The 24,447-nt window shown below is 48.3% G+C and overlaps 2 protein-coding genes across 2 annotated transcripts in view; one reads left to right on the top strand and one right to left on the bottom strand.

Moving 5' to 3' along the window:
* Nucleotides 1-324: 324 nt before the first annotated feature.
* RCVRN (recoverin) lies at nucleotides 325-9,062 on the top strand. Its single transcript, XM_084761118.1, has 3 exons — nucleotides 325-1,270; nucleotides 5,280-5,391; nucleotides 8,016-9,062. Exons 1-3 carry the CDS (start codon nucleotides 890-892, stop codon nucleotides 8,126-8,128), a joined length of 606 nt encoding a protein of 201 aa, XP_084617244.1. The 5' UTR covers nucleotides 325-889; the 3' UTR covers nucleotides 8,129-9,062.
* A 4,819-nt stretch (nucleotides 9,063-13,881) lies between these two features.
* Nucleotides 13,882-24,447, bottom strand: part of GLP2R (glucagon like peptide 2 receptor) — a 51,354-nt gene continuing 40,788 nt past the window's right edge. The window contains exons 11-13 of the mRNA XM_084764352.1: nucleotides 23,696-23,834; nucleotides 16,828-16,869; nucleotides 13,882-15,449 (exon numbers count right to left, since the gene is read on the bottom strand). Coding sequence (XP_084620478.1) covers nucleotides 15,129-15,449; nucleotides 16,828-16,869; nucleotides 23,696-23,834 — 502 coding nt within the window. The 3' untranslated portion in view covers nucleotides 13,882-15,128. The remainder of the gene's footprint in view (nucleotides 15,450-16,827; nucleotides 16,870-23,695; nucleotides 23,835-24,447) is intronic.

Below are 24,447 nucleotides of genomic sequence, written 5' to 3'. Positions count from 1 at the left end.
TAGGCAGCTTTGTTTTACCCTTGTCACTTAGGAACAACAACAACAACAACAACAACAACAACAACAGTGTTTGACTTACAGTGGGGCCGGGTCTCGATGACCCCATCCTAAGTTGAACACACCGGAAGCAAAAATGTACACCATTCACCCAAACCAACCAGCTCTATAACACGGCCTTGCTCAGAACACTCAGGCTGGACTCCCCTGCAGTTGTATGAGGCATGTTTTGGTACCGTGCTAAAGTCAAAGCACTTAAACTGAGGTAAAACGAAAACACTTAAGTGAGTCTGGTGCCGTGTGTGTGTGTGTGTGTGTGTGTGTGTGTGTGTGTGTGTGTGTTTGCACACACGTTAGTGTGTTCAGCACCTCCTCCGGACGGTTTGAGCTATCTTGTTACTGTTCTGACAATGGGGGTAGGAATGCAATCTTTCCCCTTTCTGGGACTTCCATTCTGTCAGACAGTTTGGGGTTTACCGATGGCGGTGGGGGAGGGGGCCCTCCCTCATAGTGGATGAAAGGCTCTGCTGAAAAGGTGCCCTCTAGGCCCAAATGTGCCTGAGCCTAAGCCCCTAACCACTGCGTTATAAAGTCCCATGTCAGATGGGGAAGACGAACAGGGACAAATGTGGCTCTTCCAGGGCTCGAGTGCGGGAGGGTCTTTGGTTCAAGGGTCCCAAACTATCCCTTTATTCTCAGCAGGCACAGAGGAGGTTTTAATCTCAGGAGGGTTCTGTGCCCCTCCTCCTTCCAAGGACTGGGAGGAACTAGCTGCAAATCCCCCCATAATCCATCAGCACCCGGGTCTCCACCCCACAGCAGCACACAGCCTCGGCAGCCAGGGGACCGCACTCGTCCCTGCTGCCCCCCACAGCACCCACTCTCCCTCACCATGGGGAACAGCAAGAGCGGGGCCCTGTCCAAGGAAATCCTGGAGGAGCTACAACTCAACACCAAGTTCACGGAGGAGGAGCTGAGCGCCTGGTACCAGTCCTTCTTGAAGGAGTGCCCGAGCGGCCGCATCACGCGGCAGGAGTTCGAAAGCATCTACTCCAAGTTCTTCCCCGACTCTGACCCCAAGGCCTATGCGCAGCACGTGTTCCGCAGCTTCGATGCCAACAGCGATGGGACGCTGGACTTCAAGGAGTACGTGATCGCTCTGCACATGACCACAGCGGGCAAGCCCACGCAGAAGCTCGAATGGGCCTTCTCGCTCTACGACGTGGACGGCAACGGGACCATCAGCAAGAACGAAGTGCTGGAGATTGTCATGGTCAGTGTGTCTCTGTCCCTGCTGCCTGTGTGGGGTGGGGAGGAGGCCAAGGGATGAAGGCCACAGATGCTGTTGTAGCCCAGTGGAGTGGGAGCCGGGACAGAGGCCAGGAGAGGGGGCAGGGAAAGGCCTCCGATGTAATGAGAGGAATAGATGGTAGGTACCTCCCTACTGTGTCATCTGTTTCCCAAAGAACAACCTGGGCGTTGCCTAATAAGTATAGTTTAAAATTTCCCCCTTCTTCCTTCCTCCTTACTTCACCCCCCTACCCCTCCCTCCTGCATCCTTTGCTGCCTGCCTTCCTTCCTTCCTTCCTTCCTCTGCCTTGCTCTTTTCCTCCCTTCTGGTTTCCCTCCATCTTTCTTCCTTATTCCTCTCTCCTTCCTCCCCCCTCCTATCTTCCTCTCTTCCTTTCCTTCTTTCCTCTCTCACACATTTCCCCCCTCTTTTTTTTTTTCACACATTCAGATCCCACAACAGTAAAGTTAAAGCGCGTTCGTTTCCATTAAAAAGCAGAAAGAGACCACAGTGGGGGCACGGATCCTAGACACTGGTCTTGAGCGGTTTCTTTTCCTAGTCCTGGCGCGGTGAACCCCTAGGCAGGGCTCCTTAAGCCTCTCACCACAGTGGACTTTTTCAGCTGGAGTGCTGTCTCTTCTCCCTCTGTCTACAATTTGCTCTGAGTATCTTTGGTGTCTCAAATTGTCATATATAAGCGGATGCAAAAGAAATGTTGCAAAATAAGGTAAAAAGAATGCTTATAACTAATGTACTGTTAGTACATTGCTACAAGCCTTCGCAGCGTTTTGTCTGTTTTAAGGCAATTCTGGAATCCTAACATTTTAACCAGTGATTTTTTTCCCATGTGATTTTCCTGTTACTCTTTCATCACGAATATTTTCTATATTACCATAAGTTCCTCAAAAGCATCCCCCCCCCCCCCAGGAGTCTCCCAGTGTAGCTCAGGCTGTCCTCAAGTTCCCAGCCTTCTTGCCTCAGTCTCCACAGAGCTGGGGTTGCAGGTGTGAACCACCATAGCCAGGTTAAAAATATTTATAAGAGCCACTTAAAATTCTATACTATGGTATGTCATAAGGCTGCCCAAGCATTCCTATAACTTAAGACATTAGAGAACTCCAATTTTCCTCCCTCCCGTATTATGTCACTTAGAGGTCTCTCTTTGGCTGTCTTCTGATTCCTCCTGAACCTGTCACTTGCTATATTGTTCAAATTCCATTCCTGTTAGGAGGAACAATACTCTTCATATTTTATCCTATGTTGGTACATTTGTAGTCTTGTTTTTACTTGCAGGATTCTTCCCCCTTATTAGGACAAACCACAAACATAATAGCAAAGCCTGTAGCTAGGGGCGGACTAGGCCATCCCTTGAATGGAGACTGACAAGTGGCAGTCTCACATCTGTGGTGCAAAGCCTACAGAACAACCTCCCCTGGGTTAGTTTGGGGGTCCCTGGATGACACAGGATGGGGACCAATTCAAAGCCACCTAAAGAGTGCTAGGTTGTTGCTCTTCTAAAAGAAAGGGGTGGGGAGGAAAGGGGCAGGGAGAGGAGATAGGGAGACTAGCTGAGGCTATGCAAAGTGGGCAGGGCCTTGTTAGTCACCAGGTCATAAGGTCGTTGTGAGAGCATCAGTCTGGAAGTCAAATTTGATGAGTTTTCGTGCCAGCCCTGACATCAAATCATTATATGACTGTGGGAAATGTGTATGACCTCCTTGGGTCCAGGGTGAGGCTTTGATAACTTCTATGGCGTTTCCCAGAACCTTCCAGACCACCAACCAGCCCTCTGTTGGAAGAGAGGCGGAACAGACAGACAGTCACTGCCAGTGTTTAGCCATCATGCCTAGACGTGGTGCCAGTTGATCAGGAGAGAGGAATTCTGGGAGTCATCTGTGTCTCGGTTCACTTAGGGGGATGTGTGTGCTGTCTACAATATAAGGGCGCTGCCTTGAACTATTAGGGTTAATGTCCTTCTTGTCCTAGCACCAGTGGGCAAGAGCACTTCTTATGGCTGTTGGCCTTCCTGATTTCACAGACATTACTTTTGTAACATCCTAGAGACTCCAGGGAGCCAGGAGCCTTGGTCAGAGACAGCAGCCTCCAAGATCCTCATGTCAATGTATCTACCTACACCCTGAGCCTGCCTAACACCCAAGGGCCTACAGCCTTGAGTGTCCTTGCTGAGCCTAGCTGGACCTGGAGTTACCAAGCCAGCAGAATACCAGAAAGCTTGTTATTAGAAGGATGAGCAGGGGCCACCTTGAACACCTCTCTGATCTCACAGGCCAGGAACACTTCCTTCTAGCTTTGTCCTTGATTTGAGCGGGGATCCATGAGCCCAAGGCTCAGCCTTTCTCTGGATTCCTCCCCGAGCTGAGGGGTACCTGAGGGGCTTCCTGTGTCCTGAGCAGACCTCTGCCAGTCTTGCCCATGTCTCCCTTCCCCCTGCCCCCCTCAGCCTAGTCTGTGCTCTTCAGAAATGAGATAAGCAAATCTCAGTATAATGTAAGAATGCAGGTTCTAGAACCAAGCTGCCTGTGTCAGAGTCTCTGCTGCTGTAGGTGATTCTGAACAAGTTAGATGTTTCTAGATTTGTTTGTTGTCTGTAAAAACAGGACCAGTACTTCCTGCTCTGTAAGTTTGTCTTGAGAATTAATCTTTTTTTTTTTTAATGCTTAGAAAAGTGATGTCCAATAGATGTTGGCCTTCATGGTCATAAGCCATCAGTGAGATACCTCACAGACCCGGAGGAGTTGGATTCTATCAAGCCTGTGGGAGGCAGGGTCTGTACTAGTGGCTCCAAACTCAAACCTCAGGACTGCTGTGGATTATCAGAGAACTTCTATTTCTTTTTTTTCTCCCTAAACAAACCTGTATTGACTACTCAGAAATTTCAAATTTTACATGAAAATGCAAATTTTCTTCCACATTCACTGACCCTTACCAAGGTTTCAAAGGTGGTGATGATGCCCGTGCCCCGCCCTCAGAAGCTCTGATTCAGTAGAACGTGTGGGGCTGTGGTAGGCACCTGGACTGCAACCTTATCACCTCAGAGGGCACCTGATCCTCCAGGCTGTTTGGCCACCAGGGAAGAGAAACCGTTTTGAGAAGACCCAAATAATGACCAAGGGGCTTCCTTTTCTACACATCCACTCTGACACTCGCCTCTTGTCTTGGCCTTTAAGATGGGAGCACTTGCTGTGTGCTGAAGTCCTCCAGGCTAGAGCTTCACCACAGCCCCATCTGACAAGAGGCACAGACAAGGCGGGTGTTTTCAAAAGGAGTTCTCCCCACAGATGTGAGGGCACAGCACCTCACTGTGGTTCCAAGCTCCACTTCCCTGGTGGACTAATGAAGTTGGTCACCTTTTCACATACCTGTTGGCCATTCCTATCTTTTTAATTTTACTGTCTTTTTGAAGAAATGTCTGTCCAGTTCCCTTGTCTGATTTTAATTCAGTTTTTTAGGTTTTGCTTGCGTTTGAGTGTGGTTGGTTCATTGTGTTTGTTTGTTTGTTTGTTTGGATATAGTCTCACTACATAGTCCTGGCTGGTCTGGGACTTCCCTGTATAGTCCAGGCTGCCCCTTCCCTCCAAGTGCTGGGATTAAACATGTGCGTCATCACACTCGGAATCACGTATCGTTTTAGCATTGGGTTGTAAGTGTGCTTTATATCTGTTATATACTAATCCCTTATTAAATTGATCCTTATCAAAGGCAGGTAAATATTTTCTCCCATCCCAAGGTTATCTTATTTTGTTCACTCCTTTGCTGTGTAGAAGCTTCTTAAGTTTTAACATAATCCCACTAGCTCAAAAAATTTATCACAACTGATGTCATGAAGCTTAGCTCCCTCTAGGAATTAAAATTAAGTCTTTAACCCATCTCTGGTAGATTTTTGTGTATGGTATGAAACACAGATTTCTCAGGAGGACCACTGAGCCCTTACTACTCCTTGTGACGAGGTCTTTCCCTCCGTCTGCTACAGGCTATCTTCAAAATGATTAAGCCTGAGGATATGAAGCACCTTCCAGACGATGAGAACACCCCAGAAAAGAGGGCCGAGAAGATCTGGACATTCTTTGGAAAGAAAGATGATGGTGAATTCTTTGTCCTTGTTACTTCTGATCTTACAGCCTCTGCTGTTTCCTCAGGACCCCAGCGGGATTTCCTCTTCTGAGTCACAGGGCCCAGGCAGGAGTTGGGGACTCTTCTTGTAGTCCTTTGGACCACACTTTGTCCAAGCTATCTTCAAAGGTCGGGAGTGGGGGTTGACCAGATGTACCAGGAAGGGCTATGTCTACCAGTGATACTTTTGATAGGGGGTATCAGCAAACCCCTATTCCTCACATAACTCACTCACCGCATGGAGATTGGGGGTGGAACGGAAGCAAAACAGTGTGTATCCCAGGGTGGCAGTAAACTAGTGATCCTCCTGCCTCAGCTTCATGAGTATTGGGGTGTCAGTTTTGGCAGGCTCGTTGGTCATGTGTACACAATAGCAAGTTTAGGGGGATGCAACCTTTTCTTTCTTCAGGCTGCTTGCTTTCCAGAATGCTCCCTGCACAGGAGGAACTATACCTCTGTCTATACCTCTCCCAGAAGATACCTCATTACAACCAGGAAATTAGTTTGGGTGACCCAAAAACTCCACCAATAAGGGATTCGATTCAGTTACACTGCTAGGCATTCTCTGGGAGGACAGCCTGTGCTGGGCCTCTCGGTGTCCCTGCTCTGCTTCATGGCTGGCTGGAAGCAGCCTCTGGAGCTTGGAAAAGGATGGATTCCAGAACATGGCAGCCGGAAGTATCATCACACACACACACACACACACACACACACACACACACACGGAGAGAGAGACACAGAGACATACTGACTTGGTGCCAGACAGGGTCTACAGATTCCTAGCCACACAAGGCTAGGATAATGAACTTCAGTGTGATGAACATAGCCCCACTGGGAGACAAGAACTGGTAAATAGCCCTGATGAGTTCTTGCATTTTTCCCTGTGGAAATATGGAGCTTATTGGTACCATGTAATTTTCTTTCATTTATTTTTTTTTAAGGAATGTCAGCATCTGAGCTGTTTAAAACCTAAAGTTCCTCAGGAAACACAAAACAGCATGCTCAGGCACATGTGAATGGCTAGTGTTAGCCCATCGTATGTTCTGTGTGGCTAGTGCTAGCCCATCGTGTGTTTTGTGTAGCATGCTCTCCCCAGGCCTAAATAAAGAAGCTAATCCTCAGAAGGATTCAAAACAAAGATGGAGAGGATCCACCCCTACTCTTCGGTCAGATGATGACGTCAGAGGAGGGCCTGGTGCAGGCAGCAGGGCAAGGCAAGCAGGCTCTCAGAGTGCAGGATTCCTAGAGGTGCTCATTTTCAAATGCCATCTGTGTCCCTACATCCCCTTGAAAGTGAATACGTCCTTCAGTGTTTGCCTAAGCACCGCCTTGTCCCGCCCTACACCCAGCCCTGTTGGCACTTGTTCCCTGAACACTTTGCTTGCGTGGGTTCTGGCTGTGTATGACAGCTTCCTGTGGGACTTCACTTTTGAACTCCTCCATTCCCTCTGTGCCAGGCCGTGTGTCAGGGTCTCTCTGCTACTTTTTGCTAATCTGAAAACTGTTCCACAGTGGAGGGAGGTAGCAGAAGGCTGGCTGTTACTCCTGCTAGGCCAGGCGTGCATGTGTGCTGGCATATGTCTATGGTTCATCTGAAGGCAGCACCGTCATGGCAGCAGGCTTCGGTGGTGGGACTTTTAAGCTTGGAGTGAGGCTGGTGAGACAGTTAGAACCTTGAAATCCAAATTTCACCACCCAGACTTAGGCACAGAAGCACTAGAGAGGTCCAAAGGCTACAAATATAAGCCAATGGAAATCAAATCAACTCTGTGGTACTGTGTGCTGAGGGACCATGAACAAAATGGATCCGTCTCATCTTAGACTTCTTTCTACATAGAAATGTCTTCCCACAGACCCACTTTGTCTCACTGTCTATACCCCACTCTCTGCGATGTTTGTAACCCCAAGAACAGCAGCATGAAGGACACAGAGGAAGGCTATAGTGGCATGCATTTGGCGCGCGCGCACGCGCGCGCACACACACACACACACACACACACACACACACACCTGGCTTGCTGGAGGCAGAGGCTCTCTCCTTCCAACCTCACCCCAAATGAGGTAGAACAGACTGAGAGATGAGGAACTGCAGGCAGAGGAGGATGTGCCACCTGGTGTCACCAGATTGCCTGGGTGCTATGAACACAGAGACTTTCCTGCAAGCCAGGCTTACCACCGTCCCCTGACCTCTCACCCCTCGTTCCTACTTCTGCAATGAGACTGTGAGCCTGCCCCCAGAACCTCAGGCTAGGGAGGTATCGGTAATTTCTAAAGCATACAAAAACAAGTATTGGTAATCATCAATGATTTCAGTGTGTAATGACAAGGAAGGCAAGAGTGCTGTCCAAGCAGGAGGCACGGAGTATACGCGTGGGTCCCGGCAGACATCTACAAAGCCAGTCTTTGGCTGTCTTGACATGATTTGAGGGGGGTTGAGGTCTTGAGGAAGGGGTAGTATCTGGGAGAATAGCATGGGTCCCTAGGAGTACTGAGTCCCCAGTACTTGCACATGGTTTTCCTGGGTATGGAGGTTGAGTATCACCCTTTGCAGCTTGAGACAGCCATTCCTGACTGATGCTTCTTCTCCACTACACAGATAAACTCACGGAGGAGGAATTCATCGAGGGGACCCTGGCCAATAAGGAAATTCTGCGACTGATCCAGTTTGAACCTCAAAAAGTGAAGGAGAGGATAAAAGAAAAGAAATAGTGATGGGAACCGCTCAGCTCTCCCCCACAGTCCCCACACCCATATAAACACCCACAGCGCAAGCATACACACACACACACACACACACACACACACACACACACACACCCTGAGTCTGGAGAGGTGGGGAAACACAACCTCTCCCTGCCAACTGAAGGTCTTAGCAGGACACAGTCCCTGCTCTCTTTCATCCACCACGTCTGTCTGTCCCTTCACACCCTACCTGTCCCTGCCCAGGTAGCCCTGTGATAATCCCAGGCTTAGGTCATAGGAGTCCCAAATGTCAGCCCTGCTTAAGCTCCTTTGGGGATTGCTGGGTAAGCAGGTTCCAATAAATGCAAAAGGACTGGGCCACAGCTGGCTTGTCATTCTCAACCCCAAAGAAGAGGTGCTCCCTGATGCTCCAAGGTCTGTCGCGAATGCAGCTCTAGGCCGGCTAGGGTGCTGAAGAGGATACACGTGACCCCATTCATGCTTTCCTGGGAGTTAAAGGCCCAGGGGGCACATGATGGTTCATGTTTCTTTTGGTTTGGTTTTTGGAGACAAAGTCTCACACTGGAGCCAAAGCTGATCTCGAACTCAGGACAATCTACCTGCTTAAACCTTCTGGGAGCTAGCATTACAAGCATGAGCCTCTCCACCAGCCTGACGGAGCTTGATGCCAGGACTAAGGTTACCATGGTGATGTGCACGGCACTAAGGGAATATGTAACACAAGAGGGGTTGGCTTGTCAGGAACGGTCAGGGAAGATATTTCCAAATGAAGTGATGCACTCAGGCCCACTCACAGCTGACTGGAGCAGGAGGTGGGTGGAAGGCGGAAAGCTTCTGTCTCTCAGTGAAAGGAAAAGTATCAGCTTAGGATCCCCAAGACCAGGCTCTTGGCACAAAGGAGATGTACTTGCCCCAGAGGGATGGAGGGCAGGAGATAGAGGTTTTCGGCAAGACAGAGGGAACGGGGGAGAAGGGCAAGACCTGCTAGAGCCACACTTGCCACGCTCAAGCTGGCCAGAGTCCCTTCAGACAGGGTCACTGACACAGCCATAGAAGCAAAAAGGGGCACCTCTGTAATCGTGAATGGGCCTCTGCAGCCTTGCCACTGTGTCAACGGAACTGGGAAAGGTCTGTCTTTATAAGCAAGCTCCTAGCAGGGTGGATATAATCCACAGGCAAGACAGGGGGCCAAGAGGTGACAATGGTGTCCAGGGTTCAGGAGAGGCAGAGAGATGAAAGGACAGCTGCAGGGGTTAGCATCGTATGAGTGACAGCACATGAGAAACTACAGGGGCAAGGGTGGCCACAGGTTTGTGGCTGGCTAAATATCGGGGCCATCTGCTGAGACTGAAACCCCCTAAGGGTGGCACTGATTTCAGGGGATGAACAGGAGCCCTGTCTGTTTGGTGAGTGGTGAAGAATGAGATCTAAGTGCCCCCCCCCCATCCAGGGACCTCATCTTGGAGACAAGGAAATGGAAGTCATAAAGCCATAGGATCGGCTTGCCCAAGGTCATCCAGCTGATAAGCAGAGGCTAGACCAAGGACATGTACCAGTACGCATGGCTTTCTTATAGGGCCAGGGCAGGGAAGGCTTATGAATGCCTCAAGCGGCTTCCCTAAGACCACAGGATACATTCTGTAGAAGGCCCTAAGACCACAGGATACATTGTGTAGAAAGTCTTTTGGTTCTCCAGCTTCCAAGATGAGGTCAGGGAAATTATATGGATACTCTGAGCCATCACCAACCTGTACACAACCTCCTGAGACTGGAATGTCTCCCTTTGTGAGTGTCCTGGGTGATCCTTCCCAGCTCCCACGACTTAGCCACAGTGCTGTCACAATCAGCAGTGTCTCCCAAAAGAACAAAACAGTGAGCACTTGGATGCTCTCTGTGAGCCAGGCATCACGTGGGGCTCTCTGTAAGTATTATTTTAGGGATGGAAGCATTGCCACATCTATAATAGAGATGAGGACACTGAAGTCAGGAAGTGACAGGAGGACAGGACTTATAGTAGAGCCTCTCTGAGCACAGCAGGGTGCTCCCATAAGTTTGGGTGCTGGACATGACAGGATTGTGAATCCTTGGCTTGTTTGTCATCTGTGGATTGTTCGTCATCTGTGGTACAAGAGAGGTACACAGCACCACTGCCTGGGCAGTTCAGGGACAAGGGAGTTATTGGGCAGATTTACCTGTTTAAGATGTTTCTCTAGTATAGAAATCATGAGTCACCTGGGAGGCAGCACAGGGAGGGAAAGGGGGCATTTAGTCTAGCCCATGGTGATTTAGAGACTCCCTACAGGCCTCTTTCTACCTGTGCATTGATTAAGTCTCCTGGTGGACTACGAGACTAGGGGCTTCTTATTTCTATCTGAGGTCTGGCTATCGCTGTCACTTGAGTCCAAAAACCAGGCTTCCTAATCATAGAGACTCCATGGCTCTCATAGATTCACCACTAAGTCCCTAAGTGCCTGGTGCCATTACTCCCTCCAGGTATCAGATTTCACACTACAGACATGGTTATAGGGACGCTGGTGTGCTGCAAATTCTTCTGTAGGAAAGTCTGTTAGAATGACTCTGGGGTAAAAATGACATTCATTATGAGAAACAGCTCTTCTAGAATGGTCTATAGATTTGCTTCCCACATTAGGCTTAGGCACTATCCATGAAGCCCGGGGGGTGAGGGACACCAAGCTCTTCCCACTTTTGGCTCCTGTGACTGATGCTTCTATAGATGGAAGTAGATGCCTGGGTTCCTGTTTCCAAACTTGGAAGTAGATGCTTGGGTTCCTGCTTCCAGACTTGGGGTGGTCAGCCAGTCAGAATATTTACAACCGTGTCAAGCCATGCCCGAACTCCTGTTTCTAAACACTGGGTGTCCAATCAGAATATGTCAAATCAGATTCATCATTTGGTCTATTTAAAAGTTTTCATTCGGGAAGTGGTAGCACATAGTTGTAATCCCAGCCCTCGGGAGGCAGAGGTCAGAAGGATTGTAAGTTCAAGGCCACCATGACTATAAAATACTGAATTTCAGGCCAACGTTGGCTATAGCAAGATTATGATTCCAAGAAAAATTTAAATGAGGGGGGAGACGTGGCATTGTTTGGAGATGGAGCCCAGAGGTACAGCCTTTGCTTGATCGTGTACAAGGTCAAGTTTCATCACCCAGTGCCAGGAGGATTGTGAGCAGGAGGCTAGACCTGTAAGCAATACACGCACTGAGAGACTTAAGGGCTGGTTTGGGAAAATGGAGACACTCGCCTTCCCCTTTTGGCATCTGACCTCTGCTTCTGGCTCTTCCAAAAAATGGACCACACCTTCCCCCCACCCACACCCCCATACCCCCGACTTCTGTTCAGAAACAGTGCAGGACACTCCCCAGGCAGACAGGCAGACTTCCAGCTCCATGAGAAACAAAGAACGGACAGCATAAAAAACAACTTAAATAACTTGTTTTAATCAGTAGCACAGCGAGAGGAAGCAGTGTGGTGTGGGAGGATGGCCCTGTCTGCAAAGGGAGGTGGGGAGAAGATGTTTACAAATGCTTTGGGAAAATGGGTTTCCCTATTCCTGGTAAGACCTCAGATAGCTTGCTTTAGGCAGCACCTGATGCTGCTCAGAGGCACTCTAACCCTCCCAACCAGTATGTCTGGAGCCACTTTTCCACACCAGCCCTGGCCTGGGCACACACCAAGAAAGCAAGATGTCCCCATTGGAGCTGCCTGCCCAATGACAGAGCAAGGATATTTGCAGAAAAAAAGAGGAAGGATGTGTATTTTAATATAAATTCCAAAAATGTAGATACCCCAAACCCTCACCTCATTATGCACTTACTTAATGTCTTTGCTTCTGTTCTCACCCGGCTGGGGACAGCATAAAATGTAAGACACCAAAAAGCTCCATAATCAGGATAAATAATGTTTTAATACAGTTGCTCAACACCAAAATTACTGATAAAAGGAACACACTGTCAGGATAGAAGACAGGGTAGTAGTTAGAACCTATGCTGGCACCCTGGGGTTTCATCTGCTGCCAACTCACCGCTGCCCTGGTACCAGCAAACTTTATCCTTACACATGGGCTATGGACTATAGTTGGTGGGTTTGATTGTGTGTGTGTGTGTGTGTGTGTGTGTGTGTGTGTGTGTGTGTGTGTGTGTGTTGTTTTGTTTTGTTTTTCGAGACAGGGTTTCTCTGTGTAGCCTTGGCTGTCCTGGACTCACTTTGCAGACCAGGCTGGCCTCGAACTCACGGCGACCCTCCTGCCTCAGCCTCAATCATTCTCTTAATATTGCACTAAGTTACAGTTTATTTTATCACTGAGGCTTTCAAAGGTGACTGACACCACCTTAGGAGGCACACCCTTGTCCTAGCCTTACCTTCAAGCCTCCTTATTAAAGAGAACAGCAGGTAAGACACGATGCACAATTAGACTCAGTTTCCAGGCGAAGCCTATAATGGTATAAACTCATACAAGGAGATCATCCACGGACATCAACCGAGGTTCACATATAAAGGAATACATGGGGGTTTCATTTGCTGAGCCTGGCGCAGCCCTGCTTGAGAAGTATCAAGGCAGCACCACAGAAACATGCCCCACCATGGACACATACCCACCCAGGCAACATACCCAACCATGAACACATACACCTTGCCCACTGAAAATCAGCATTCCTCACCATCTGTACAACATTTCCACAAACAGCTCCTCCCTCTGTCACCCCGCACCCTCCTGTCTGTGGCTTGTGTAACTCAGGCTGGCCATGGCTGATTTCCCATTGGCATGAAGGTCCAATAAGCCTGGCAGATGTAGAGCCGTGGGCTTCTCATGCCACCCCCAGCAAGCCCACACTCAGCCAGAGTCCTATTCCTCACCTGGGATTTCAGCACCTATGTAGGGTGAAGAGTCTTTGTGCGTAGGAAGCCTGGCTATCAAAGGATCAGTGGTGAACCAAGTATGGAAAGGCATCCCTAGCCCTAAGGATGTAGAACAAGTGGGCTAATAGGAGCTGAGTTCAGGAGCACAGGTGGAACCAGGAAGAGGACAGGACCAGTGACAACATTCCAAAGGCTCCCAATATCTGAGGCCAAAGAAAGAGCCGTGTGGCAGTGGGTCTTCACTAGCAGCTTGCCCGGATTTGAAATCATCTAGGGGACACACCTTTCGTTGTGTGTTAGGACCAGAGAGGCTTAACCAAGGAGGGAAGACCACCCTGAGTGTGAGCAACGCCATCCCACCAGCTGAGAACGGTGGAAGAAGAGAACAGAGCGCCAGCCCCCATCTTTCTCTGCCACCTGACTTCCTGGTTCACCCCAGGTTTGTTACCAGCCTGATGTACAAACGGGCCACCTCCCCACCAAACCATAGATCCTGATCCCAAGGAGCAACTCCCAGAAGATTCTGTCTCAATGATGCTGGTCTCTTATTAAGTGGATTTGTCATCTCTAACTGACCAGAAACCTACAGATTCGATTAAAAAAAAAAAAAAGTTCAAACAACCCAGAGTCTTTGCATCACCTCTGAAAAGTTACAAGCCCTCAGCACTCTAACTATCCAGCTCTCACAATAAAACCCACTAGGCTTTGAACACTCAGCAGCTTTTCCAGCCTCAAGTTCCAAACATTTCTACAATCCTTCCCCAAAGCAACATGGTCAGGCTTGTCACAGCAGTAGCCCACTCTCCAGTACCAACTGCTGTCCTAGTTTGCTTTATTTTGCCATGATAAACATCATGACAACAACAACAACAACAACAACAACAACAACAACAACAACAACCACTTGGGGAGGACAGGGTTAATCTGGTGTACACTTCCACATCACATCCCAATCACCGAGTGAGGTCCAGTCAGGATATGAACTCAAGCAGGAACAGAGGAAGGAGCCATGGAAGGGTGCTGCTTCCTGGCTTGTTCATCATGGCTCACTCAGTCTGCTGTCTTATACAACCTGGGGTCCACCTGCCAGAGGGATGGCACCGCCCACAGTGGGCTGGGCCCTTCCACACCAATCATTGATCAGGAAAATGCTCCTACAGGGCATTTTGTCCCTATGGGGCAATATGATGGAGGAAAGACCTCTGTTAAGATGCCCTCTTCCCTGAGGTGTTTGGGTTTGTGTCAAGTTGACAAAAAAACCAACAAGCTACGTTGACTGAAACAGCAACCAGCCACCTCATGCTCCTACAGCCCACTGAGCCCCTTCTCGCCGGCATGATGGACTGTGCTCTCAACCCCTGAGCCAGCACGTCATCTCCTCCCTTAAACTGCTCCTCGCCAGGTATTGGGCCACAGCAATGAGGACAGAAACTAACACGCACACAGTGCGGTGACAGCCAAATGTCTGTCCATCCCAAGCAGGGCTGAGATGGAGAAAGGGAGATGAGACGTGACGGGAGAGGAAGAGACGAGAAGCAGGGAGGAGCAGGGTCTGGGGACAACATGGGATCACACCCTGTCCAAGGAGAGCGGTATGTCCCAGGTGAGCAGCAAATGCTCCCTCCATCCTGCCCAGGTTTTGCCAAAGATGAACCTTCCAGAATCTCCTCAAGTGCTTACCAAACACTTCCAATTCTCGCTCATCATCTCAGACTTGCTCTCTCTGGATTTCCCAGAACTCCATGCTTTAAAGCTTCCTGTGGGGTTCCAGCGCACCCTACACCCATCCTTGGGAGGAGGCTGTATACCGTGAGGGGGGAAGGAAAATCAGGCTAAACCCCATTTAATAAATTATTTCTCTTCATGGGTGGGTGCCACCCACTTGGACCTAGGGAAAGGCCTCCCAGGGACCAGTGGATATTTTGGGGAGTACGCCTGGCAGGGGGGCCAGTAGGATGCTGAGGGCAGGAGGAACCGTGAACACTACACAAACTCGTTTATAGAAAGCTTGAGGAGCCAGGAGAGCCTTCACAACAAAGTGCAAACAGTGAATAGGAGGGTGACCCGGGCTCAACGACATCCCTCCTAGGAGTCCCAGTTGCAGAGCTGGGGTGATGGACATTGCCTTAGATCTCACTCTCTTCCAGAATCTCCTCCATAGTATTGGCCAGGGTGAAGTCTCCCTCACTGCTCTCAGACAGGCTGCTTCCCCGGGGCCAAGCTCCATGGCCCCGGTGGGGCCGGACCCCCAGATCCCCCAGGGTCCCGGAGGTCGAGCTACACGCTGAGGACTGCAGCTTCCGAAATGTCTCAGCACCTTCTCCCTCCGACAGCTTCTTGGAACATTTCCCCAGGAACCGGAAGTTCTTCCCCAGGACACAGGCTCTGCAGCCCCAGTGGCGAGCTAGTAAGAAGCGGCCCCAGTACTTGCGCAGCTCCGCCTTCACCTGCCAGGTGAGACAAAGGTGGGGTAACCATCTTGGAGTCCAATCAGCAGGTATTTATTGAGCGAGCGCTTACTGGGGGCTGCCTTGGGGAAATTTACTTTTTTTTTTCATGAGTCTAATCTGCCTCCTATTCTCTCTAACGGATGCTCACAACAAATATTTGTCCCATTACATGGCAGAACTGAGACAAAGCAAGACAGAGGAGCACATCAGGAGGCAGAAGCAGTACGGCAGCAGCAGCGTGGTAAGGGCTGTTAAATGGGAGTTTTGATGGGAGACTGGAAGCTTGAGATACAGTGCTCAGGATGGGACTTTGCATAGTGGTGTTGTAGCTGCAACCTGCCTGACAGATAGGGAGCTCCCTTGTGGAGACACTGAAACAGCAGCAAGTGCAGCAGAAAGCGAGGTTTGCTGCTCAGAGGGCTGTGTTCTACTGGAAGAGACAGCCCCCGTGGAGAGGATAGAAAGGGCTGGAAACTACTGAAAACACCATCCTGGCCTCTGCCTCTGGCCCTTTAAGCCTTTTCCTGGATGCGACCCTTTGGATAGGCTCTTGCACTGAAGGTGTTAGTCTCCAGCCCTTGGCCCTATTGGGGGTGGTAGGACCTTTAAGCTGTGAAGCCAACTGGAAGGAAGTTAGGTCACTTGGAAAGGATATTGGAATATGAGCGCGCTCGCTCTCTTTCTCACCTCTGTCTCTCTCTGTCTCTCTCTGCCTCTCTCTCTCTCTCTCTTTCTCCTCTATTATTTTTTTCCTCCATCCCTCATTTATGAGGCAAGATGGTCAGGCAACCAACCATTGACTGAAACCCTTGGACCAAATGAGCTTAATAAACCTTTTTCCTTCTTTGTACATTGATTATCTTGAGTGTTGTTACAGTAACAGAAAACTGACTAGCACACAAGGAAACAGAATGCAAAAAAAAAAATTTTTTTTTTTAATTAAAAAGCATAGCTCCCAGGTGCTCAGTGTTTCTTTTTGTGCTGAGCATGCCCAGGGTATCATTGTGAACAGGGTCACCTGTTGCTCACATTTTACAAATGAGAAAATTGACTAACCCACAAAGATTCTAAGCGGTCAGTCAATGTTTGGGTGCAGATTTTTAGACCCTAAAGTCCACGTTCTTATCTTCCATCCCATTTTAACCCTACCATGTCTCCCACAGACCAAGGGTTGGGTTCTGAGATTCTCACACCATTCTTGATATCTTTTTTTTTCATGAGTCTAATCTGCCTCCTATTCTCTCTAACGGATGCTCACAACAAGTATTTGTCCCATTACATGTCAGTGACAATCACACAAACAGATACCCCTAGGGAACATAGACCTACAGCTTCCTCCTCACTAGAAGCTGGGATGGCAACATATAAAACATACCTCTCCATTGGCAAAGCCATACTGCAAGGCCACCAGAAACCCCTGGAACAAAAGGAAAACATGGTATGAACTCCTACTTGGTAGAGGATGTGTTGAGGGTCCCCGGGAAGAGGTATTCCAACATGGTGCTTACACAGAGCAGGGTTAGTCAAGCTGGTTGGTGTCTCTTCTTACCTTGATACCCACTATCAACATAGGCAGCCTCCTGGGTGTTGGTGGGTACACTTATGTCCATGATAACAGGCCTGCCAAGACCTTGGGTCATTCATACAATGGGACAAATACAGAGAAGGCCATTGTCTTTTTTTTTTTTTTTTAACTTCTCCATGGTGGTTATTGACTAATTCGGTCTTTTCCTCCTCTTCTTTTTCTTTGCCATGGATCTCAGTATGTAGCCCTGGCTGGCCTTGAGCTCATGGAGATCTGTCTGCCTCTGCCTCCCAAGTGCTGTCGACTTGTATCTTTTCCTACCTCATTCCCTGAGCCTACAGCACAATTGTCAGTCATGAGGCTCTCATAGTCTAGGACAGCTGTCACCATAATAATTGGCCCAAACAGACTCTGTGACACGAGCAAAGCCAAGGAGAGCTCTTTTCACTGGAAAGGAGAGGAAATCTCTCCCCTTTGCCTGTCATAATAATTATAATTATGGACACTCTAGGCTTAGAGACACTGCTGGTATCTTCCCAAGACAAAGAGAGAGCGCCTTTCTGGGCATGAAGCCAACAAGAGAGACTGGTGATGGTGGGAGACAGATTGCTCCTGGATTGTTTGTGGACCTGCATCCCGCTACAGCTGGTCCTGAAATTTTCATTTATGCAACTTAATAAACACCCTTCGCTCTTGTCTAGCTATTCTCTTTGAAATGACAGATTATTTCCCACCAGTGGTTTCTCATCTCACTTAGCACAAAATAAACTCCCCTAAGTGTGGGAGGTCTGAGGTGATCTGGGCTCTGGCCCTTTGTGGTGCTGACTTCATCTCATGCCCCGTTTTCTATTAACCACTATATTCCAGCCACCTTGGTGACCCTAAACCACAATGGCCGGTGAAAGATCTCCAGATCCTCAGCCATAGGACATGTATGTGATGATTAAATCCTTATTGCTTTGGTCGCCAAATTACACACAACAGACACTTAACATGTAGGCTTGAAATGCCGGGGCTTATGTGATTGGTGAGTCTTTTTCTGGTGACCCTGACTGCATTGTTGTAGATTACGCCTTCAAATCACTATTTTAAAAAACATTTTAAAAGAACATGTACATATGTGCATGTGCATGCATGTATGCATGTGTGTGTGTGCACATGCATGCATGTGTGTTTTGAACACATGTTCAGGTACCTGCAGAGGCCAGAAGAGGGTGCTGGATCCCCTAGGACTGAAGTTACAGGCTGTTGTGAGCCACATGACATGGGTGTTGGGGACCAAACTCACATTCTCTTACAAGAGTAACTAACACCCTTAACGGCTGAGCCTTCTCTTCGGCTCTCATACTGTAATTTCAAACATTAGTCCACACCTCAGAAAATTCCTGATTTCACAGTAAAATATAACCATGGTCATAGCAACAAAGATTTCTTCTTCGTGTAATAATGCTTACTTTATCAATTAATGTTCAAACGGCCTTGCAGAATATGTCCCAGGCAAAAGCGTTTGTGGTAAGACTCGCAATTTATGCTCAGATTCACTTAGCTTGAAGGCAGTGGGCCTCAGTTCACTGCCCATAGAGTTGCTTGAGGGGCCTGGCTTTTCCAGAGAGGGTGAAGCAGGCAGAAGCTGCAGCCCTTTCCATGAATGACCTAATGTCAGAGGTCATAGGCCATTGTTCTACAAAACCAAAACCGACACCTGGGCCGAGGTCATTCATTATGGCGGGGGTGCCTAAGCAAGGGTGTGGATAGCACTTACACATATCACAGCCCACTTATTCCTCATGCCCCTTCACGCTTCCTGTTTCCTGGGAGGTTCTTTCCGCAGATCTCTACCTAAATTGGCTTCTTAAACTTTAGAGATCAGCTCAAAAATCACCACAAAGAGGTCTTTGCAGGGTGTCCAACTTTAAGCACTGGAGTTAGCATGTGATTTACCTACTTGGCTATTTCCAGCCCTCCTCTGTAACATTAACAGTGAGAGCAGCATCCCTGCCTAGACTTCACTACCAGATCCTCCGCACCTAAAATCATGTGGCACATAATAGAAATGCATTATGTAGTTATTGAATGAATGAATGAATGAATGAATGAATGAATTGGGCTTCTTTCACTTGGGATAAAGAGTTTTGTCACATATAATGCCGAGCCACTTCTAAAGTGCGATGACATGCCTTGCTTTCTATTCTTTTCATAGCTATTTGGAATATCCATCTTGACCTTCCCTAACTGATGTGAGGATCTGTGGAGTCTGTACTACCATGTCTGACATATTAGGACAGATATGTGTGGGCCCCGAGCAGTTGAGACTTTAAAGGAAGATTCTCAAACTGCCAGACCCCACAAGGAAAGGGCACATCTCCAACTGAAGGGTCACAATGACAGGCTAGCTCTTTCCATATCCTATCTATCTGTCTGTCTGTCTGTCTGTCTGTCTGTCTGTCTGTCTGTCTATCTAAGACATGGTCTCACCGTGTAGCTCAGGCTGGTCCAAAACTCCCACCTCACTATCCCAAATCCTGAGATTACAGGTATGTGCCACTATGGCCAGCGTTCCTATGTCTTTTGACACTAATGAGATACAACCCTGGGAGGAAGCTGTCTTTGGTTTTCTTTATGTTTAGCTCTGCCAACAAGTCCCTCCCAGTTCAGATCCCGCCTGCCGATGTGGGGTTTCCCTTTTGTCGTGCACCTGAAGGGTCTATGCCATGCTGCCGAGTAGAGGTTTGGGAGTACAGTTGATCTTTTCCACACATGCAATTAGAGCAGAGGTTCAGCGCCTGCCGTGGGGGTCACAGGAAAAGTAATAATCACCTCTGAGCATGTGCGATAAGAAGAGCCGGCTTTGGTGTACCAGAACCCCCACAACGCTGGCTAAAAGAGGATTCGAGTGACAAGCGTGTCTTCGCTTCCCTGCTTTAGGAACACCCTGCAGTCTGCCTTCTGCTCCAGATAAAGTAAGTGTGAAGGGAGCAGGTCCCACAGAACACATGGCTCTCACTTCACATGGCGCCAACATGTGGCCGTCTCTCCAAAGACCTGATGATAGCAGGAGGCTGGTGACGCACTCTGTGCAGCAAACCTTTGAAGAGTGGAAGGGACTCCAAGGCAGCGAGGGAAGGAAGCTGTGGGGAACTAATGCCTCTTCTTGCAGATCCCTTTTATAATGTCACCAAGAAGGTGACTGAGATGGTTCCAAGCATGCCTGTCTTCATCTGCCCATCCCAACACTCACTCCTCTTGGTGAAATACGGGAAGCCTCTGTCTACAGCCAAGCGCTTTCTTTCTCCATCACAGTTTGGAACATGCTGCCCGCCACATGTCTGTGAAACCTCGTGTTCCTCCATAGCACAAACAGGTGAGCAGAGCTTCCTCTGGTAGCTGGACCGATCCACTGTGGCAGCTCCTCTCCAAAGAGAGGCTCAGGCTGTTCCTCACATTAAAACCTGGATCTCGTTTTTCCCTCCTCTTGAGATGACCCTGTGACTGTTAACCTGCATAGTGTGGTAGAAGCATCCATCTAATTAGGTATTTACTTCTGAGCTTCTGGCTTTTGGAGGATGAAGACTTCCTCTTGAACACTTGCCCTTGGGGTGCTCCAAGAATCCAGCTGTTAAATTGTGAGATACGTGGAGCCAAATAAAGCTCACTCATCAATGGACCTAGCTGAACAGGTCAACAGGTCACATCAATGTGTAGTCATGTGCATGACCCATTGAGGGTGGTCCAGCCTGATGAAGCCTTCACACTGTTTGCAGGTCCAGCCAAAATTACATGTATCAATAAGACCACACATATGAAGCCTAGAAAGCCCAACCCACAGAATCATCAAAAATGATAGTCATTATAGCTTTGACGCAGGTATAGTTTGTAAATGGCTTATTACACAAATGGCCAGAGCATCCTCCATACCTAAGGAGTCTGGTAAGTGAAGTTTTTTCCTTAGAAATTTGATCCCATGATCCCCATGAAAGTGTCTGGTCCTCAGCTTGCCTTGGATGTGTGATACCAGGTGATTCTGAGGCTTACATTAACCAGTGAGACAAAAGGCCACCAAACATCTGGAGGATTTGCTTTTGTTTTGCTTTTCTCTTTCGAGATTACCTTTTGCAGAAGATTAGAGCCAAGCAACAAAGGAAAGTCAAATTACTCTTAGCCTTTGAAATCCCCCAAAAGATTGAAATAAATTAAACATGTTTCAATGATGGAAAAAATTATTACCAATGGGCCTGGTGTGTCAGTTTAAGGCCACAAAGAATTTAGCTCCGATAGGAGTAAAAGAAAAGCACTTTCAGTTGCTGTGCCAAGTCCCAGGCTCTGTCTCCTAAGCCACTGGTGAGAATGAAGTTGGGGCAAGCATGTTTTCTCTGCTCTCTGCACAGGATCTCAACAGGTCTCCCTGACCCCTCATGGTGGCAGAGACCTGAAGACTGTGTTGTAGCAAACTTGGTGTCTCCTGGTTACAATCTTGACAGGATGCCCTCCAGGTACCATATGATATGCTAGGTATGCCATGGTAGGTACAGGCAAGGGCTTAATTTCTAGATGAAACTTCCACCTTTGACTTTGTTAGCACATGCGCATTCTCTGTGCCCCAGCTTTCGTCTTCTGGGTGGGTGTGGTAACTCCTCCTCCACAGGGACGTCAAGAGACAGAGGAGTGTCAAACAGACTTTCCAGCCTGCCAAGTCAATCCCTTGATGGTGTTTCTGCCACATTTTAGTTATTTGAATAGGCCACGTATTACAGCATGCATCTTAACTTGTCACAGTTTGTTTTATATTAATAGTAACTTTATTTTGGTAAAGTATAGAATTTTTGAACATGTCTCATTTATTCATTCCTCTTTCACGCTACTATTGTGATGCATATGTGATCTTTTTAGTAGTGATATAACATAATCACCACTACATTGTACAATCATCTCATGTCTTCTAAATAAGCTAAGAGGAAAAAAAAAGTACCATGTTGTCCCTATTTAATTAGATATCTGCCTTCAACAGTGTTTTAGTTTTTTGTGAATTTGTCTTTTTCCTCCAGCCTGCAGGACTTCCCTTGAAACCCCTTGTAGCACTGTCAGATTTCTCTCAATCTTTATCTACCTGAGAACATGTGTTTTCTTCATCTTTAAACAGTGTAGCTGGCTGTGGAGCTGTTGACTGGCATCTTTTTACTTACCCAGTCTCTACCCTGCTGTGCCTCTGCCTTCCTGCTTGCTGGGCCGGCTCCTATTCCATAAATAGTTGCTATTCTTTTGTTATATTAAAGATTGTACCTTGCTTGTGAGATAAATCTTGCTATCCTACCGCTAACTTTGAGTCTGTGGTCCTCCTGCCTCATACTAAGCCAGCTCTCTATCAACTGAGCTGCATACCAGAGCCTGTGGCTCTCCAGGGAGGGAATTTTACCAAGTTCTTCCTCCTCCATACCAGAAACCCCACTCGATGTCAGAATCAAGTGGTTCTTTTGAAGTTGAAGTTGGTTATTTGTATTATTTTTTTTTTTTACTATTAATGATTATTTTGTCTTGGATGACCTAGAATTCACTCTGTTCACCAGGCTGGCCAGAAGCTCGAGATCTGCCTGCCTCTGCCTCCCAAGTGCTGGGATTACAGGTGTATGCCACCACCACCCAGCGAAGCTGATGAATTCTGAGACTACCGCAACACGAGGACTTTGGCTATTCCTATATGATTGATCACCTGAGGTGTGGGCCCTCGTGGTCTTTGCTCCTGAGCTGTGCTTCTCTGCAGCACCCGTGCCCCTCTTCAGTCTCACCTTCCTTCCCTCTAGGTCAGGACGGCAGCTTGCTTTAAACTACAGGATGCAGCAGAATCATCAAGAAGTCGACTCCAGGCCTGGGCACTTAAAACGCCCAGCAACCCCTGTTCCCATGCTCTTGGGAGCCCTGAGCTGTCACATAAAAAGGCAGTCACTCTGGAGAGACCACAAGGAGGGGCACATGTGGGAAACAAGCAGCCCTCAGATCCAATGGAAGAAAAGAACATAGAAGATAGTAAAGAATAAATGAAGCCCTAGCAACTCAACCCAAATGGAGCCAGCCCCAGCTCAGGCTGTTGCCGGTGTGTGAAGAAGCCACGGGGCCCCAGCAGGCTTCACCAGGCCAATGCTTAGCCACTCTCCCATGCCCTGCCCACATGCCTGACTCCCATGCGAAAGAACAGGATGAAGGGCCACACTAAGCTGATGCTTCTTAGACAGTTAGCAGTGACTAACCAAAACATTCAGGTAACCAAAGCTGAACCCTGGTTTCTTGTTTTGGTACCACACACACCTGTCTGGCTTAAGAGCCTCCTGATCTGGACTCCCTCCTCCCTACCCTAATAGTATTGTGTGCTGTGTACATGTCACAGGGTGCACGGAAAAGGTTCACTTTGTACGATGCTCTGCAGATAACGCAGCAAAAAATAGGCCCTTAATAAAAGGCTTCACGGTAACATTCACAGTTAGTATGGTCATGAGTCACAGCACCTATTACAGTCCAGGAACAAGAGTGATTTTCCCTTCTGAGTCACTGAATCATGCTGGCAGCATCCAGGCAGCCCTTCCCCATCCATACATTCTTCTAATGTCACGGCTCCTCACCCAGAAAGCCTGCCAGTGCTCGAAAACTGTGTTGGTCCCCAGATCTGTCCAGCTCTGTCCGGACGCTTGTATTTTCCTCTCTGAGCCAAGGCATCAGTGAGAGTACTTACGTGCAAGGAGCTCAGTGTTAGCTGGATGAAGAGGCGAATAAGCTTTGAAAATCCTTGAAGTTGGTCGTCGGTGACAAAAGAGAAGAGGATCTCATGGACCCCCAGCAAAGGAATGAGGAGCAGCGTTGACTTTGCCAATCTGCAAACGACACCAAGGAGCAGTCGTGAGGGCCTCCCAGGGACTAGGCAGCATATTCTGCCCGTCTGCGCACATCTGTACTGTAAATCTCCCACTCTTGATGAACAGCTGGCTTATCTCGTGTGACCTTGCTCAATTCTGTATCTCTGTACATAGCAGACAAGCAGGACACATTTGCAGAAAGAACGAAGGAAGCATCCCCTGTAGGGTATCATGCCTACAGACACTGATAGGTCTGGTGGAAAACCCACTTCTATGCAAGCAGGAGCCACCTTTAGATACCATCCAAGCTTGCCAAGTTTCCTAGCTATTTCTAGCACATGCCTAGCAGGTCCCTATAATGCTTTCTCTCCCCAGAAATTTAGTGCCTTCGGTGTCAACCTCAGATGAGAAAGAAAATGGGTTACCCAGGGCCATACAGACACCACAGGGCTATCCCCAGCCTAGAAGTGGGGCCTGCCCTCAGCTGCCCCTCAATCCTGTGGCAGCAAGAACTACAGGAAATGGAAAACTGATCCTCCTCGTAAAGTACACTAAAGTACACAGAGTTGAGGTTGGCGGTTGTTTACAATCTACACACACACAAAAAGGCAAACATTCCTTTGTACCACCC

This window comes from Acomys minous (genome assembly GCF_964271855.1).
Source record: "Acomys minous genome assembly, chromosome: 16".
In the NCBI taxonomy this organism is placed as follows: domain Eukaryota; kingdom Metazoa; phylum Chordata; class Mammalia; order Rodentia; family Muridae; genus Acomys; species Acomys minous.
Note: the sequence above shows the minus strand (reverse complement) of the source record. Positions and strands in the feature narration are given on the sequence as shown.

Bases quoted from the DNA above. Each gene is read 5' to 3' on its own strand.
- RCVRN (XM_084761118.1), top strand. From the start codon at position 890: ATGGGGAACAGCAAGAGCGGGGCCCTGTCCAAGGAAATCCTGGAGGAG. The intron at 1,271-5,279 runs GTCAGTGTGTCT...CGTCTGCTACAG, and splicing joins AAGTGCTGGAGATTGTCATG to GCTATCTTCAAAATGATTAA. The intron at 5,392-8,015 runs GTGAATTCTTTG...TCCACTACACAG, and splicing joins CTTTGGAAAGAAAGATGATG to ATAAACTCACGGAGGAGGAA.